This window comes from Alosa sapidissima, chromosome 1 (assembly GCF_018492685.1).
Source record: "Alosa sapidissima isolate fAloSap1 chromosome 1, fAloSap1.pri, whole genome shotgun sequence".
Classification (NCBI taxonomy): Eukaryota; Metazoa; Chordata; class Actinopteri; order Clupeiformes; family Clupeidae; genus Alosa; species Alosa sapidissima.
The window spans coordinates 7,954,657-7,974,047 of NC_055957.1; the positions used below are offsets into that span (position 1 = coordinate 7,954,657).

Consider the following 19,391-nt stretch of genomic DNA (forward strand, 5'->3'; position numbering starts at 1 on the left):
GTGGTCTCTGCAGATCACCAGCCCCTCACACTCCACCATCGATGTGTGTGCGGCACTGAGCAGGACTAATGCACGTAAGGCCGCTGGTCCTGATGGTATCCCCGGACGCGTACTCAGGGCCTGTGCAGTGCGGCCGACTGAGGTTTGGACTGACATATTTAACCTGTCACTAGCCCAGGCAGTTGTCCCCGTGTACTTTAAAACCACCTCCATCGTGCCGGTGCCAAAACACTGCAACAAGCCTTAATGACTTCCGTCCAGTCGCACTCACCCCCATCATCATGAAGTGCCAGCCGCTTGAGAGGCTGGTCCTGACCCACCTCAAGACCTGTTTACTACCCTCACTGGACCCCTTCCAATTCGCCTACCGTCAGAAGAGGAGTACAGAGGATGCCGTCTCTATGGCACTTCACTCGGCCCAGTCCCACATTGACAATAGCAACACCTATGAAAGAATGCTGTTCATTGACTTCAGCTCAGCATTCAACACCATCATCCCCTCCAAACTGATCACCAAACTCAGAAAATTGGGCATCAATACCTCCCTCTGTAACTGGATTCTGGACTTCCTAACCAACAGACCTCAGTCTGTTAGGTTAGATAACCACACCTCCTCAACCATCAACCTGAACACCGGCGTTCCACAGGGATGTGTGCTGAGCCCTCTCCTCTACTCCCTCTTCACCAACAACTGCACACCTGTACATGGCTCTAAAATCATTGTCAAGTTTGCAGATGATACTACGGTGATTGGTCTCATCAGCAACAACGATGAGACGGCCTACAGGGAGGAGGTCCAGCACCTGACATCGTGGTGCACTGATAACAACCTGGCTCTCAACACCAAGAAGACCAAAGAGCTCATTGTGGACTTCAGGAAGTCCAAAGCTGGTACACACACACACCCATTCTCATCAACAGGACTGAGGTGGAGCGTGTCACCAGCTTCAAGTTTCTGGGTGTCCACATCTCTGAGGACCTCTCTTGGACCCTCAACACCTCTACACTGATCAAAAAGGCTCAGTGTCTCTTTTTTCTAAGGAGACTAAAGAAGGTCCATCTGTCTCCTCAGATGGTGGACTTCTACCGCTGCACCATCGAGAGCATCCTCACCAACTGTGTCACAGTTTGTTTGGTATGGCAACTGCTCTGCCCATGACCGGAAAGCACTGCAGAGGGTGGTGAAAACTAGATAGATAGATAGATAGATAGATACTTTATTGATCCCCAGGGGAAATTCAAGAAACTGCCCAACGCATCACCGGTTCCTCACTCCCCTCCATCGAAGCCATCCAAAGCAAGCGATGCTTGCGTAAGGCGCGCAGCATCATCAAAGACTGTTCTCACCTCAACCACAGACTGTTCACCCCACTTCCCTCCGGAAGACGTTACAGGTCTCTCTGCACCCGAACTAGCAGGTTCAGAGAAAGCTTCTTTCATGCGGTTGTCACCCTACTAAACTCTAGCTTTGCATCCCGGTGACATACACCAAACTAAGCCCGCATCACCCCCTGCCCCGCCTGATGCCTCGTTGCCTGTGCCTGTTGAGGTGTCTACGATCATGGCAGCCTTGACAGGGACAACAAGGAGGCAGACATCCCCCAGTCCCATTTATTTTGCTCTTATAAGGTTACTGTTAACACTGCACATACTTATATTTAATTTATACTACTCTAAACCACCTTGTGAAAACAACTGTATACTACTGTCTACACTGCACTATATATTTTGTCCTGTCTATGCACCACCTACTTTGTATATCACATTGCACTTTTTCTGCTTTTTTGCACTTCCGGTTAGACACAAAACGCATTTCGTTGTCTTTATACTTTTACTCTGCACAATGACAATAAAGTTGAATCTAATCTAATCTAATCTAAACCTCTTCACGCTATATATAGGAACTGGTGCAAACTCAAATTTACAGTAATCTAAAGCAGGCTGTGTTATTGGGGAGTTGGAATGACTGAGTGAGTAACGGAGACACATAAACGTAACATTTTACAGGAGGGAGGTAAGGGAGGCTCAACATTTCTACATTTCAACACTTGACTATTTATATAGCAGGAACGTGAGAAAGTGCATGAATATGTTTCAGTGGTTGTACCACGATAGCTGCTTCCGGGAGATATCTGATCTTTTTGGTGAGCCGAGCGTCCCAAGCAAAAAAGAGAGAAGAGTGTGACACGGCATGAAAGACATCTACGATGAAGTCTTCCTCAAGGTAAAGATCTCTGTTAAGATGCCGACTCCCGACCCTCTCATTGCTAAACATTCCCTCCTATGGTGGTTTAATGGTGACAAGACAAGACTTTCACAAATGTACATTATCTTCATGCATTAGTTTAGATATATGTTTTTTTGAATGTGAATCTATACTGTCTGAGTTCTTGTGTACTTTTCATATACCAATTTCCATAACCAGAAAGGCAGAAATGAAACATGGCTGAATATGGGTCCCACTAAAATTGAATATACTAAATGTTAATTGTAATTGTTTTCCATCTTGAATTTAGATGATGCATGGCATGTGTGGTGACCTCAAAAGCACTAAGACAGTGGTTTTCAAACTTTTCACAATGAGTACCACCTCAGAAAACAATACCACCATTATGACTGGCATTAAAAAACAATTCACATATTGTATGTTATTGCCAATTTCACATATTGTATATTGCAAACTGTTTTGCATTGTTTGTTACTGGCAGGTGACATGGAAGCTTAGTCACATGTGCTGGGCTCATTGTCACCAACTTCGGTTTTGTTCGACATATTCAGGGTATCTGCACATTTTCCAAATGCAAATTTAAAGACTTTTAAGACCTTTTTTTTAAGACATCTAAATGGAAAAATTAAGACTATATCACGGCAAAAAGATACATACAACAACTTAAAACTGTTTTATGCAATAGTTTTTTTTCTACTAATTTGAACACCCACCCCATTTTGGATGTATACAGAAGCTACCAAATATATTTTGGCGAAAGAAAAATAATTGTGTGTGAAGTACCTTCACAGCTATAATTGCCCAATGTTAGGGTCTGGGCTGCTTGCTTTTGAAGCTGGCTGTAGGCTACATATCTGGTTGTGCTACTGGCTGAGGCTGACTGTTCTTCACCGGTGTCTGTAGTAGCCTAGGCTACTTGCCAAAGACATGTGTAGGCCCTACTGGACTGGATTCCCTTCAATATTTATACGAATGTCAAAATAAAATAAGAGGTTTTTGTTAACATAACCTGTTTTTACGTTCAATCTAATGAACATCATTCCATTCCATTCCAAAATAGGCCAGTAATGTTAACAATGTAAATTTAAAGATGCTGGCAATCAAACAAGCGCACGCAGCGTTACCATTCAAAGTCCTAGTCAGGCCTTAAAAAAATGTTGCAAAACAACCTTTTCCATTAATTTCCCAAGTATGGAGCCGTCACTTAAGTCACGTGACGGCTCCATGCTGGACGGCAAAAAGATGGAGACGGACGGCAAATTACATTATGTCATAAAGATTATGATGACCTGAACACCATTACTATAACATCTTTGTAGTTCAATGTATTGCTGTTTGGGGTCTGATAGTCAAAGAAGATGCCAGTGGTGTTTTTTGATGAAATGGGTCATGATCGCAAATGTAAAGTTATTAAAACTGGTGGTAACAGCAAAGGGGAGATAACGTTACGTTAGGCTACTGTAATTAACATTATGGTAAATGAACACCCATAAGTATTTCTGGACTAAAATATTGCAAAGCGATTTGGTTACTTTATTTGTCTTGCTTTTATCAGTTGTAACATAGTCAAAACGTTAAGAATGTCATATCAGAACATGAAATAATAACTAGCTGCCACACTTAGAAGCTAGCTATTCTAGCTAACGTTTATCGTAGCTCATAGTGCTAGGGCTAATGTAACTCGTCAGTTTGTACGTTGCCCAGCGAATAAACTTACTTACATGTCTTAAGTTAAAGAATGGAAAGAAATAGGAAATAACAAAAAAAAAATTAACGGTATTATCTGTTTACATTCAGATCTTGCCAAAGACTTTGCCTAAGTGCTATCTGCCGTCCTGTTCAGAGTCTATGGTTGCTATAGCAACCGCTGCTGCGCTTCATACACTGAGGAGATAAGCATGCAATTGTGGTTGAAATACTCCCGAAACACAAAGAAAACAAACCAAAATATATCTATGCAAGAACATGGGATGTTGTTGTATTCCAAACAATAAGCCAACAGTCGTGAAAGGGCATTACTACGGTTAAATCTCACTATAATCTCCTAGCTGTGCGATATGTCCCATTACAACCCATTGATTTGATTCGTGTTCTTGCCGTCCACTAGGCTATTTTGCTGTGGCGCGAACAAAACGTGACGTCACTTGCAAGGGGTGAATACGCAAAAGGCATTTGTAGAGAACTCCAGACAATTTACTGTACACAATTAATTTTCCAGGCAAAGAATACTATATCTTAATATAGTAAAAAAATAACATATTTTTACCTGCTTTAAAAAAAAATGAACTAGAAAGGACTAGTCCATAGACACAGGCATCTTGTACAGCTTTGTAGAGACAATGAATTATACAATACATTTTCCAGGCAAGGAAAATACTTTCCACATTTATGTTCATGCTGTTAGTTTTTAATCAGTTTTCCAACTTTTGATTTTGACAGCCTACACAGCAAAGTGCAAACCCACTCTTTGCACCTGCCCCAGGGTTTTACATGTTTTTTGAACAAGTGCAAGTACAATGTAGGCTACACGTTTTGCAAAACACATACTAAATCATTGAAAATATTTATATTGTAGAGGTATGTACCCTTTCAACAAGGTAAACAAAAACAATGCTTGAACGTTCTATTTGGGCCCCAATCTACTTCCTCTGAATTAAGATAACATATGGAATGTTAATAAGGAAGTCTTGTGGGGCCAACTATGATGCTGATAATGGAACTCTCTTGAAAGGGTCCATATATATATTGAGAAGTATTGTAAGATACAATATTATGGACAGGTACTGTAAAATCATATATATTAAAAGGATATTACTGTAAATGGTTTATATGTGTATTGTTAATATACAGTGTGTGCTCTCTCTCTCTCCTCAAAACCATCTCCTCTCTCATTCTTTCTCTCCACCATACTCAAGTCTCTCTCTCCCTCCCTCCCATGTCTTCTATGTTGTGGGAGACACGATACGTGAAATTAAATCGTAGTGATGGTTGTCAATGCCATCTTGAGTTTCAGTACGGTGTTTGCTAAGATTAAATATATCCTGAAAGCCTATATCTGCTTTCACAACTCTGTTCAGCAGTTTCTCTGAACACTGATGTGCTGCAGATGAGATATTGGAGGAGGCCCGTCTGATGCAGTGCTCAGCTGAATCACCTTTACTGTACCATAGCTCGGTACAAACAGACCTCCATGGTTACGCAAGGTCAGCAAATGATAGTGATGACCGAGAGATGAGGGCTCAGCTGTACTAACCAAGCTACTGCAGCATACATCACACTTCACACAAATCCTGCGATATACACTAGAGCAGTGGTCTCCAACACGGTGCCCGCGGGGCGGCTATGAGGCGCCCCCAGCGCACCTTCTAAAAATAGCCAACAGGTCGCCTGCAGATCACGCTCTAAAAACACGCTCCATTGTAAAGTTTTCAGTAGATATTTAATTCAAGACCAGAACCATTTTAAGAATGTATGCCATACATCTGTAACAATAAATTGATATTGGTGATACCTTACAAATCGTAGCTGCGTTGAATTTTAGCCTTTGGCTCCAAATCCGTTTCCCATTCAATCTTTAAACAACGACGGAAGCGGAGCGCATACACGCTGTTCGCACGCATAGACAGTTTAGGGGGAATAAACTTGCTCGTGTGGTGTAGCCAATGGAAGCATATCTTTGCAAAAGTTTTGTGGCCATTCCATGTTCGTCAAATACGGTGCATGATTGTTCAAGGACTGAAAAACAATTGCTTTAGCTCACAGGCCTTTTCTCCTCCGTTGGCTATTGCCGTATAATAGCGCTGAAAATGTTGTGGCATGCCTGGCTGAGCAGGACTGTGCATTACCTCTTTTTGTCAGAACATGGAGAGATTTCAGGTGTGCAATAACTTTAAAAGGAGTTTTCATATGTTAGGGTGGTGTGGGCGATTGAAATGTTAAAACCGAATTGTCCACTTAAATCAGAACTTAAACAACCCCTGAATTCATAATGGTGGGTGGGTATACATTTACAAATTGTAACCCAAATTATTAATTGCACAAAAAGATTGTTTTTTTTTGGTTTAAAAAAAAAATGAATAGATTCCCCATGCAAACGTTGAAATGAATAAACTGAACAAAAATGTTGGTAGTGTTGCATAGGCTATGGATATTAAAGTTGAAAATACAGTTGCTTAATATATCAAGACTTACTGTATAGGCCTACACAATATTGATAATTTAAAAGTAAAAATCACATAGGCCTATTATTTAGGAGGACTACCCTCGCAAAAAAGGGGTGAGGGTATGTTTGTTTCAAATGAGTAGCCCTCCATATGATTTGGGTCTTCAGGTAGCCCTCATTCCCAAAAAGGTTGGAGACCCCTGCACTAGAGCATTCTCAGTTAGGGCCCCAAAGCTGGTAGGTAGGTAGCTATGGTCTAACACCACACCAGTCACTTGCTCAAAAGGAGAGGGTGCAATGTCACTGTCATTCTCCACAGCTGGCGCCACTGAAGACATGTCAATAGCTGACAGGCAGTTAGTGGTGTCCTGTGCTTGTACATTGCCTGTGTCTCCTGGAGTGATGCCACAGCGGACCATAATGTGCCTGAAGTAATTCTGGAAGCTAACAACACTCGGGTTGTTATTCCATCCTCCTGAAATAATAAAAAAAAAGAGAAAAAGACAAAAGCAGGATTGAACTTTTGAATGTTTCATGTCATGGTTCAGACGCATTAAGTGCTGAGCAGTGTTCAGTGCAGCGCATCTGATGTAAAAGACCAATAAAAGCCAGAATTTATCAGTTGTGTTTGTATTTCTATCCTTGCCTGTTTAAGGGTTAAGTAAAGACATTGGTGTTTATAATTTCCACTTTAAATGAGTGCACATTTCAGCCTAGACCTTGTTGTTATAGGGTTTCACATACTTTCATTTGGTACAAATATGACAAAAACCTATTAAAAAATGACCAAGCTAACCTGTTAGGCTTAGTTCAGACTGTCATCAGAAATCCGATTCAAATATCCGATTAAAATCTGATCTCTCTGACTGACCGTTCGCTTTGCATAATGAAAGTGCTCAGATCCGTGTTGGATCTCTGAGATCCACCTAGGCTACCATAACAACTAGACGCTTCATGCCCAGAAATGGTAAACAAACCGCGGAAGGTAGAAATAGTTATGTCAATGACCGCATGCAATAAACATCTGTTCTTACCTGAGGCCCTGATGGAATTTAAAAAAAGCTCTGTAGCGATCTCACCCTCAGCCAAGAATCACCTTTGGCCAGGACGGCCATTTATTGGAACAGGAAGACTCAAACACAATCAGACATACTAGGATAACTACATAGGGCAACACAGGGGTAGTCTCTGCCACACATGTAACACACAATAAGGGTTTACCACACACATCAACACGAGGATAAACACATAAGGTACAACCAAAGAGACTAACACGCTAACAAATACACAACATGGTAAACGTAACTACAACTATTATAACCATAATCATAATGTGACATTACACATTATAGCATTCACTCGCACTGTGACACTCATTCAACGTTAAACATGTACATCCACCGACGCTACAGCTCTAAGTGGTCCTGGCTGAATCGATAAGTGCACACATACTGCTGTCTCTCAAGCAGCTCTGGTATCATCATGGGGAATGACTCAAACGAGTCGTTTCAAATGCTAATGTTAAAGTTAGCTCAGTTTGCCTCAAGTTCATTTCATTAGGCTAACGTTACTCGGTTGTGGACCATAGCTTGCAACACCATTATCAGATATTACTCTACAAACATAGCCGACAAAAAAGTTTCTTACCACCTTTCCAAGATTTTGATATCATACATCTAAATAGTTTATGGTTTTCTTCCATCAAACGTGATACTAGTGCAAACGCTAGCTAACGTTACCCTCACTTGTCAAATGCAATTGCCTAATGATACCGTGTGAATAACGTTATTTTCATGAACACAAACAAAAAACAACATTTAGTATCATAGTCAATCAAAATAAAATCTTACCTATGAAATGTTATGCCTTTCTCCTTTGTCTTCTTGTTTCGCTCGTTTGAACAGCCGTATGCGGCGCAAAAGTCTGGCATCTTTCCCTCGCAGGCGTAGTCAAATGACTCACTGAACCCCTGTACCAAGATGGCGGCCGTATCGACGCATTCCAAGAGGCTCAACGCGACTTCTAGTGTTTATTTCTATGCCGTCGTCCTACTATGGTTGTTATAGTTACCATTCATAAGCACTGATATGGAACGGTGTCCTGTTATTCAGAATTAATAGCCACCCCACCAGCCAATCAGAAAAGATTAATGGGAAAATAAGTCCCGACCGGGCGAACCGGACCCCGACGCGCAGCGGAGCGGTCTTGTTCCGCCCTGAAGTAATAAATAATAAAGTCCCCACAATATGCCTTTGGCTTCATAGCCATATTTGTTTCCGTTCATCGTGGCATTTGCTGAGAAACAAGTAGTTTGCAACAACACACGCTGAACATCAAACATTCTTTAGAACACAGCTGTGCAACCTAGAGATGCACCGATAGATCGGCTGGTGACCGGAATCGGCAGATTTTCATGTGATCGGCCATGACCGGCGACCGGCCGGTCAGTCTGAGACATGCCGATTTTATGCCGGTCAAATACACTCGTGCGCCACAATTGTAACAACACCCAGCTGAGTTTGCAAAGTTTGAAGAAGCTAGCAACCAGGCCAACAGGGCTGGATGTAGGGCTACAAAGAAAGCGCTAATAGGCTAGTGAGTTTTTCTATGCAGCAAACGCTGTGCTTTACCATTGGCCTACTGCGTGGAATTTACTAAGCTGTCACTTCATTAAGCTACGTAAACATCGCTCATCACCGCCCGTCACTGCCGCTAATTGCGTGCCCACAGCTGAACCACAAGCCTGCTGAACGGAGATAAACGACTGCGATATTAAAAATAATCAAAGATGTCAACAAGCAGCGACATACAGTAGCCCTAGTAGTTCTACTCCGCTGGAAAAAAAAATACTCTAACTATTTACTGCACGTAGACTGCGGCTATGCCTTAAAATACCCTAGTCTAGCAGATTGAGAAGTGGATGTCGTGAAAGTGAACAAACGATAGCCTATTAGAAAGGCAAACAAACGTTAAAGTTGCTTTTGACATAGTAGCCTACAATGAAGAAAACTGATGCTCTGAATACTGAATCAGTCGTCTCTGAAAGTTTCTATAGCCTAATTGATGCATTTAACCGGAATTTGGATTTAATGTTTTCACCGCAAAACAGACGTGCACTGTTTTCATATGGTGGAGCACCTAATCGCTATTACCACTTCTCCCTTGTGTTTGCGTGATAGCCTAGGCTGCTACCACTTTTCCCTCGCCCTCCCATAAATTCATCAATGCATATGAAAATATGTTACATGGTAGTATGTTCAAATGTATCATGAAAATTGTTCTTAAATCTTTAGTTGGATATTGGATGTGAGAAGCATAAAATGGGTGTTCCATAACTTAACTTAATCCATAATTTGATAGCCTACTGCATCTGAAGTTAGACTTGAAAAAGAATCTGTCTGCTCACCGGTTCCATTTTTTTTTAACAGCCATTTCATCATTGATAAGTTGATTACACATCTATATTAACATGTTCTATCAAAGAAAAGATAGAAAATAACTATTTGTGTGTGTGCTGTAAAATGGTTAGAAGAAATGAAATCGGAATCGGCTAAAATCGGTATCGGCAGGTCAAACTCTATGAAAAATCGGAAATCGGTATCGGCCCAGAAAATTGCAATCGGTGCATCTCTAGTGCAACCGTCTGCTTTCACTTTTGAATGAAGTTCCAGTCCTTGTGTAGTGATATAAAATAGGCTACCTGAATTAGAAGCACAAACTCCGTTGCCATTGACAGCGGTCATTATTTTTTTCAGAGGTCCTCGAAAATAATGACCGCTACTTGAGAAATCCCATTCAAGTCAATGGAGCATTCTACTTGCCTTGTGAAGAGCCGTGTAATAAAGGTATAATAACTTGGACAGATAGTGAGTGTGTTGTGATTTTGAAAGCACAAGGCTCAATGAGAGTGAAGCTATTGAATTTTATCCCCAATAAAATATATTATAAATAGGCTGAACATAATTTCCCAAAACAAGCAGGTGTAGTATGTTGATAGGGAGGCCCTAGATGTGTGTTGTGATAATAGGCTCAATGACAGTGAAGGTATTGAATTGTATCCCCAAGCAAAATATATTATAAATAGGCTGAGCATAATTTCCCAAAACAAGCAGGTGCAGTATGTTGATAGGGAGGCCCTAAATGTGTGTTGTGATTTTGAAAGCACTATAGGCTCAATGAGAGTGAAGCTATTGAATTTTATCCCCAATAAAAATATATTATAAATAGGTCAAGTCAGTTTTTCCATAATTAGCAGGTGTATGTTGCTAGTGCCCTAGATGTGTGCTGTGATTTTGGAAGCTATAGGCTCAATGAGAGTGAAGCTATTGAATTTTTCCCTCCAATAAAAATATATTATAAATAGGGCGAGTCAGTTTTTTCCACAATTAGCAGGTGTAGTATGTTGTGATTTTGGAAGCACTAGGCTCAATAACAGTGAAGCTATTTACATGTAGCCTATCTTTGTATCCACTTTCGGTTTTGCACTTTGTAGACGGTCCCTAGACGCCGGCTGAAAGCAGAATGCTTACAGGGATGCTTTTTATTTATCCACATATGTACACGTTTCTTTCGGATGAAAACCGGGTTGTAGCTTGTTGTCTACCTTAGGCCCTACTACGGTTGGATAGAGCACTCTATTGTGCATTTCGCTTATGATTTATTGAACTGCAAAACGCGAATCTTGCGAATCTGCCAAGTCTAGTTGCAGTCACATGGCCGTAATTACCACAGAGGACACTGGTATTTCTTTCTTTAAGTTTCGTTTCATTTATTAGGTTAAAATTGGGAACCAACGAGACAATGGGGAAGCCAACGAGACAATAGGCCTTTATCACGGCAGCCGAAGTAGGAAGTGAACAGCACTGTTCCTGTGTGAGCACAGGTTTTTCTAATTAAGTGTCAGATTCGGCCACAGTTAATTCAACCAGAGGCCTCGTTAATGTTTTTAGGAACACCTGTGGTTTGCCTGCCAACAGGAAAGTGAACAGCCCTGCTTCAGCTGCCTGTGGGCTGCCGTGATAAAGGCCTATTATCCTTGCCTCAACACGTAGTTGCAGTCACATGGCTGCATCAAGTTTCGTTTCATTTATCGATTCAAAATAGCCGACGAGACCATTATCATCAAGTACTCAATTTCCAAAACAATGAAGGCTGTTTATACCAACTTAATATTATGCATATAATTGTTAATATAGTGCTGTAAATGTAGCACAAACAACGCTAGAGTTTATCAGCCATAGTCTATATTTGAATGGAGCTGGCAAAAGCCCTTAAAATGACAGTGCACCATTTATACTAGCACTTCAAACTAGTAATGTTTTAATAGTAGTATTTTTCTTAAGAAATTTATATTTTAAACAAAAATACGGGGCACCACAAATGTAGTTCTGCTTAGGGCACCCAAATGGCCAGCAGCGGCACTGGGAATTACAGTCATTTTCCACCTCCCCTTGAGTTGAACAATGATTTTTACCTTTCTCCAGTTCATCCAGCCGTTCTCTGATAGCTGATACCACTTTTAGGAAAATTACCGGAAATCTTAGACACTTTAAACGTGATGCTAGCAGGCGAGAAGCTAATGGTCTAATCAGATTCAATGATCTATGCTAGGCTGGAGCTAAAACTGGTATCGCCAGACTCAGAGAATGGCTGGATGAACTCGAGAAAGGTAAAAATCAAATGTTTAAAGGAAAAATATGTAAGATTGTGGCCAAAACTAATTATAAAAACGAATATAGGCCTACTTTTTCATGAACAATAAAAAAAATAGTTTAACTTTTAACTTCATTGATCGCGTGGTTAAGGATTTTGAATTATATACAGTATGTTTTGATATAATCTGAAGTGATAACCGTATGTCATCTTTGTAAAAAAAAATCTTGGAGACTCCTAGAGTACCATTAGAAGGAGTCCGTAGAAGGAGTAGAAGGAGTACACCAAGGATTAAAGTTCTCCGTCGTACGACGGATTTCCGTCAATTTGATTTTAGAAATGTCATTTGAGATCGATGCAGATCCGGTGAGAAAAAAAATATGAGGGGGGGTCTATCACCTTTTCTTTTCCTTTTTTTAAGGCAACTAAATATTAGGTCCGATGAATGAAAGAGAGATATAACATCCACCTTCTGTCAAGATGATGGATGGGGGGCCCCCTAATTAAGGTCAGAGGTCAAATTATAAATTCGCTGATTCAGGGGGGCGTTACCTTCCAGATCATTCTTGATCACGTGAGGTAGGCGTATCTTATGACGTCATGATGGGGAGGTCTTATTTTCTGCAGGCGTGTCTTATGACATCATACAAAGGGGCGGGACCGTTCTTGTTTTTCTGGAACTTTCAGCAACATCGGCGTAACTTTGCTTTGTGCCTTGAAACCGTAAAAAGTGTAGAGTTTTTTTTAAAAATGTATAAAAGAAGTAATTTTTTTAGTTTTTAAAATGTATAAGAAGTTTTTAAAATGTATTATTGAAAAATAAAAAGAAATTAAAATAAAAGTCTGTAAAGCACAACCAGAGAGTGTGTGAGAGGGACAACCGTGTTGAACAGTTAACTTTTGTTGCCGGGGGCCTGTGCGGCGTGCGTGGCTTGCGAGGGCTCTGAACTCGGGGGGAGCTTGGGATTCCTTAGGATTCCTTAGGATTACCCGGACCTAGTAGCGGGCAGAGGCAGGCAGGCAGGCAGGCAGACAGACAGAGTCCCTGGGATGGGACTCTGCGCGCGCGCGAGAGAGAGAGAGAGCCTGAAGTCTGGAGCTCTTAGTCGCACGTCTTCTCCCTCCGACGGTTTGGCTGAAAGTGACTGAAAAAGCGGGAAGGATTAGGGGCGTGATCAAACAAATGGGGAGGAATCAAAAATGCCTGTGGGCCGGGCTAGAGGCTGACTGTACAGGCACAGCAGGGGGTAGAGGTTGACCTTGCACATGCACATGTATGTTGCAAACGTAGGGGCATTCCTTAACCATCGAGTCACGCTACGTCATCAAGCACGAGGTTCGCAAACACAGAGAGGATAAAAGGAGCAGATGCAATCGAGCCCCGGTAACCTTTTTAAAATTCTCCTTCTCTGCAGCATCAGCGCGCATAAGAGGTGAAACCTAGGCTAGCCATTGTGTGAAAATGGCTGAGCAGATGCAAACAAGCACTGGGTAACCTTTTTAAAATTCAGCTTTAAGCCTTATGACCTGCGATTGAAAGTTCAAGCACAATAGAGGGTGGTGTAGGATTACATACATGTAGCCTATGTTGCAAACGCAGACATTCCTTAAGCATTAAGACACGCTGCGCCATCAAGGACGAGGGTCGTAAAAACAGAGAGGATAAAAGGAGCAGATGCAAACGGGCACTGGGTAACCTTTTTAAAATTCAGCTTTAAGCCTTATGCCCTGCGATTGAAAAGTTCAAGCACAATAGGGGTAGTGTAGGATTACATACATGTAGCCTATGTTGCAAACCTAGGTATTCTTTAAGCATTAAGACACGCAGAGGCTCGTAAACACAAAGAGGATAAAAGAGCTAGAGAGAAAGAGCGGCAGTGCTAGCGGCAGTGAGGAAGAGGCGCTCACTATTGATATGGATGCTGTTGCGGGGCCGTCTAGCGGAGCAGGCACTCCTCAAAACAGGATTTCTAAACCTGACGAAGACCTGGCGAACGCTCCGGCAAGGAAAAAACCGAAGCCCATTTTTACCTCCAGATATCAAGATCCTCCTCCCAACGAGTTAGGAGGAAAAGAGAGATGGTGTAATATCATTTTAGGCTACGACTTTCATTTTCAATTGGGCCAACTGAGTCTGTAGACCTATAGTCTACTATGACTGAACAACAGATCGAGGGAGCTCCTCCAAAGGACCCCATCATTTTGAGATCTTATGACTTTAAAACGTGTCAAGGAATCATCGGTAACTGTTTGAAAGGTAAAACGGAGGGAGAAGAGAGTATCTCTGCGGTGTGGTGCTCTGTACCTACAAATGATGAGAACGTTGTCTATCAGGTGTTTTTGTTGCCTGAAGAATGAAGCTCCGCCGTCTTTCTTTACACTCTCTCGTCAAGTGGGTGACGATGAGGAAAAGGCTACAGTGTAAATTGTGATTAGTTCGCTTTACTTAAAAAACTGTGAAAACCTGTTGCCTTAGAAAAAGTAAGTACATTAACTTGTTAAAGTTTGTTGTACTGTATATTGTATAATATTCTGAGTTGTAAATTCATACGAAAGTTGTTGTTACTCACACACTCACAAACAAACACACACACACACATCCATATGAACATGTATACAGACACACACACAACAAAATGTAGTCATTCAAACTAACTTGAGCTTCAAACTAACTTGCTTGCTTAGGCTACTTAAAGATTATTAAGTAATTATTCCAGTTGTTAATACACCTTATATAGCACATTAACTTCCACAATTTTGCATTGACATAGAATGTAATGCTAAACTGTTTTCATTCATATAATGACAAGATTTACCACAAACATTACAGAGTGTGCACCCTGCATGTATGAAACTCAGGCTTTTAATACACATTTTTAGTTTGTGCAGAAGGTGATGTTGGAGTTAGCCTTAAGGGGTTGCATGAGAAATGTATGTTAGATTGTGTAAAATACCCTATAGGGTTTATAGGCATATTAAGGCCTGCATCTGCATAATCTATCTTTAATAATCAATTTTTCTGATTTTTCATAAAGCCAGATTGTATTTGAGTATATACTGTAGACATATCAGCCTCACTACTTTAACTAAAGCAAACATTTTATATTCAACAGTTAATATTGAGATTGGATGTCAGTTGTCAATAAAAGACTGCGTCGTTACATTCCTTGTGTCACTGATTCCTTGTGTCCTTGTCTTCTGCCTCACACATTCTTTATACATAGCGCCGAACCCTCATTATAGCCCCAAAATGAACACGGAATTCCACTAAACGTAGCATTCTACCTTGTTTTGAAGGGACTGGTTGTTTTTTGAATGGTCTGGCACTTGCCTAAAGCTAGCCTCTAGTGTGAATTTGGTGAGGTTTCACGTGTACTCTTCAGTTTAGAGATTGAGGCGTCTGATGCTCTGTGTTTCCGCGTGATAGTGAGGCCTTGCTGTTCCGGACAGTATTATTTGGCGACCTTCAACATTTTATCCATTCCTACTTGTGATAATAAACTGTATAAAATAATAAACTCTCTCGTTCAATCCTTAATAATAAGCCTAATAAGGCTCATTTCCATAATGTTACACTTTCTTCATGGAATGGTGGGCATTTCATTCATTCATCATTGCTGTAAGCATTCTTGCGTGCGTTCATTTCTGAACAGAATTCACAATCAAATTGACAGATTCACATTGTCAGATTCAGATGTTTTTTTTTGTAAAATGTTTATGTGCACCGAGTAATACTTACTTGACTTACTTACTTAGTATAACTTACATAAATAAGTTCCTTTACTTGTCTTTTCCAGGCAATCGGTTTCCAAATTGTTTAAAGTGTAGTTGTATAGTTAACACATCAGATTTTACAGTGTACATTACTGTGTGTACATGATTCAAGTGTAATCGGATCATTTGGTGTGTTTGTGATTTGACAACAAAATAGAGTTTCATTTTAAAACAAGTGTTTCATTTTGTAAAAGATCCGAGGGATTCTGTTATTTGGCTGTGGCGGCTGTGTGTTAATTGTGTTTTTCGGAAAAAAAAATTTGAATTTGAAATTTCAAAATTCTGCTTAAGCAATGGAAGGAAAAAAAAACTGTAACAACAGTTCTGCTCACACCGTTCTCTAAAAATTTGCTCCACGATCTTACGAAGCCCCCTTTAGTCAAATAAATCTCCTCAGGTTGTAATTTTAGGCTATTCTCTTTTGACAACTCAACTGTTTCCACAACTTTTGTGTTCTGGAGATTTTAATCATTTTACATCTCTGAATGACAATATATCTTGTTTTATACTTTGAGAATCCCCACATTTTTTTGTTTAGATCAGAAAACCGCATCGGAAATCAGTTTCCGTCCTTTAATAGAGCATTGTTCAATTTCCAATAACCTCATAGTGTTGGAAAATCTGAGGGGTCTGTTTATCCGGACAAATAGCAGACTGGGGAAACGTAAGACATGATCAATCCACGATCAATCCACGATTTGAGCGTTACGTTTTTTATTTGACATAGTGATGTCCAAACCTCCTGCACATATCTGTACATACAGTACTGTGCATATCCGTCTATATGGTTTTCTTATAATCATTTCTTATAATATATTCTGTAAATAAGCTGCATACATCTATAGTATTCTTACTACTATTATAAAGTTACTGCTACTTCATTGCACATATCTGTAGCCTACATGTTGTTCATACATTGTTCATATGCTATATAGGCCTACTGCTAATACGCTGCACATATTTACCTTCTGGGTTTACCTTCTGTAAACCAGCTATTCTTTTCAATTTCTTGTCCTGTCCGTCTATAATTTATATATCACATTGCACTTTCCTGCTTTTTTTACACTTCTGGTTAGACGCAAACTGCATTTCGCTAACTTTGTACTTGTACTCTGCATAATGCCAATAAAGTTGAATCTAATCTAAGACCCAGCAATTCAAGTTGAATCTACTTGACAAATCACTGGCAAATTTGCAGTGCATGTATTCGAGTCCTACCGCACTCTTTGTGTTGCACCCTGTGCATGTAAAATGTGCTATATAAATAAATACTTACTTACTTACTTAACGGAGCGCACAAACTTTCTTTTCAAAATGGCGGACATAGCATTTTTCTCATTTTTATAGCGATGCAAGGGGTGATTGATGAAATTTTTGGGGGTGTGTTAGTTTTTAACAGTGTTTCATTGGTTGATAACAGTTCAGGGGGGAGTGTTGTAACATAAAGACATAAAAAGCATCGGGTAGGTGTGTACCGAGTAACTAACTTTCAAGACAGTCAAACCAATAACTTGTCAAGAGTTTCTGGACCTGTATTTACAAGGATGGCCGAATCGCATACACCAAGAGTATCCGTTTCCAAGAAAAGAGTTACGCTCACGTCGGTTAGCAACAGGCTAATGGATCCTGAAATAACTTTTGCACCAAAAAGAGGAAAGCAGGAAACATTCGTAAACTTTTTTCATAAACCGAGCAATGCTCTGGAATACCAATGGATGTTGAGTGATGGTCGCATAGGAGGCTATGTTTTTGACAAAGAAGAATGCAGTGTGAAGCTATATGTTTTGGCTTCACCGTATTTGGTGTTTTCAGAGGGGATGCTACACATCTCATTTTGTGCTGCCGATTGGATAATGTTTAGGGATATTTGGAGTGATCTTGAACTACCTGTTTCGGATAGCACCTTCACAGCATCATGGAATAGTTCGGTCTATACCAAATGTTACCATATTTATGCTAATTGTCTTGAAATAGAACCACAGGGGTTCATTCATCTGTGTAGTGATGACTACAGAATAGCAACATATGCTGAAGCAATATTTACTGCAGAAAATGATGTAGAGAAATTCGTACAAGGTCCTAAAGTGAGGTATCTATGGAAAGACATGCTTGTTTTAAGTAATGTTTTCAAAAAGGTTGATAGATTGTTCAAATGTAGTGTTGGCTTGGATAGATACCAAAGGATCAAGAGGCGTCTTTTCCCGATGCGTTGCCTTGATCTAGCCAACAATTGTGAATCGTCAGCTTTGGAATCAACGCCCCTCGTTTACGAAGCTTAAACAGTGAGCATGCAAAGGGTCACTTCAGTCTCAGCGATAACTTGAAACTTGAAATGGCTGAAGAGTATGTTTGACTTAACGAAATGACAGACATACAAGAAGAAGAAAATGCTGAAACACCAATGATTGTCTCGTCAACAAATACCTGTGAATCCTCTGAAGCTACCGGATTTGGTTGTCACTACCTTACAACATCCTAAAGGCGTGTGTGTGCAGCATTCTACAGCATATCATCGCTGAGAAGTTATGTGAGAATTGTTTCGGCGGTGAAGTCCGGATGCCTACTACTAGCAGAAGCACATAGGGGATCTAAAAAACAGAGACTTTTTAAGCCAGAATTGTTACAAGTCATCACGAGTGTTTTCCAGACGTAAGGAATTCATGCAAACCCTCAAAATTCCTGGGGTGCTGTAGAGGCCCTTGTGTATGAAACATTACAATCAAGGAAAACATTGCTGAAGCTCTGGATTAAAGCTCTGGACTGTTGGTGTGAAAAATACTTTTTTCAAAAGATCATTGTGTTAGAAACAGGCAATCAAAAGATTCTGACTTTTCAAGATTCTGTTATAGCCTACCATAGAATTTGCAGTGCTTAATGCCCTTAAAAACAAATGATGCTTGCTAGGTCATTGTCTGAAGACTGCTCTAACCTATCGTATGTAGAGTAGGGGCCTCCATTAACAAACCATATCACGTAACAGTATGTGAAATTTGAAAAAACATGTCATAGACAACATATAATAGCTGTATGTACATATACTGTAGATGTTTGTATCATTAATTTGTATGAAAATGTGTTTTTTGTATTTATAGATAGCTTTTAAACTAGTTTCATACTTTACCATTGTAAATGTGTTTGTGTGGGTGACAATAAATGTTATCAAAATCAATATTTGGTGAAAAGGTTATCATGACGAACCCTCTAAATGCGGTTTACTATACACCATCCAGTGAGGGGTCTTTCGACGATAAAACAAGATTAAAAGAAGCTGTATTTAAAGATACAGGTGTACGTTTGTCTGACAAAGATGTCACCGACTGGTTATCTGTCGAGGATTCTTATACACTTCACAAAAATATGCATGCTAATTACAAGATAATTGTTTTGAAACAGTTTCAAGCAGACTTGGTGGATATGCCTATATACTCAAAGTAGAATGATAACTTTAAATATACGTTCACACACATAGACATTTTTAGCAAATATACCTGGGTATGTATGAAAATAATAATTGTATAAAGAGTTGAATCCATTTTAAAGGAGGAGGGCCTCAGAAATTGCATGCAAACGGACCGT

At 40.2% G+C, this 19,391-nt stretch overlaps 1 protein-coding gene across 1 annotated transcript in view; it reads left to right on the top strand.

The window, feature by feature from the left end:
• Positions 1–2,143: 2,143 nt before the first annotated feature.
• The window catches only part of LOC121700698 (alpha-(1,3)-fucosyltransferase 7-like), a 30,742-nt gene continuing 13,494 nt past the window's right edge, over positions 2,144–19,391 (top strand). Inside the window, exon 1 of the mRNA XM_042083911.1 lies at positions 2,144–2,224. Within this exon, the coding sequence (XP_041939845.1) occupies positions 2,208–2,224 (17 nt within the window). The 5' untranslated portion in view covers positions 2,144–2,207. The remainder of the gene's footprint in view (positions 2,225–19,391) is intronic.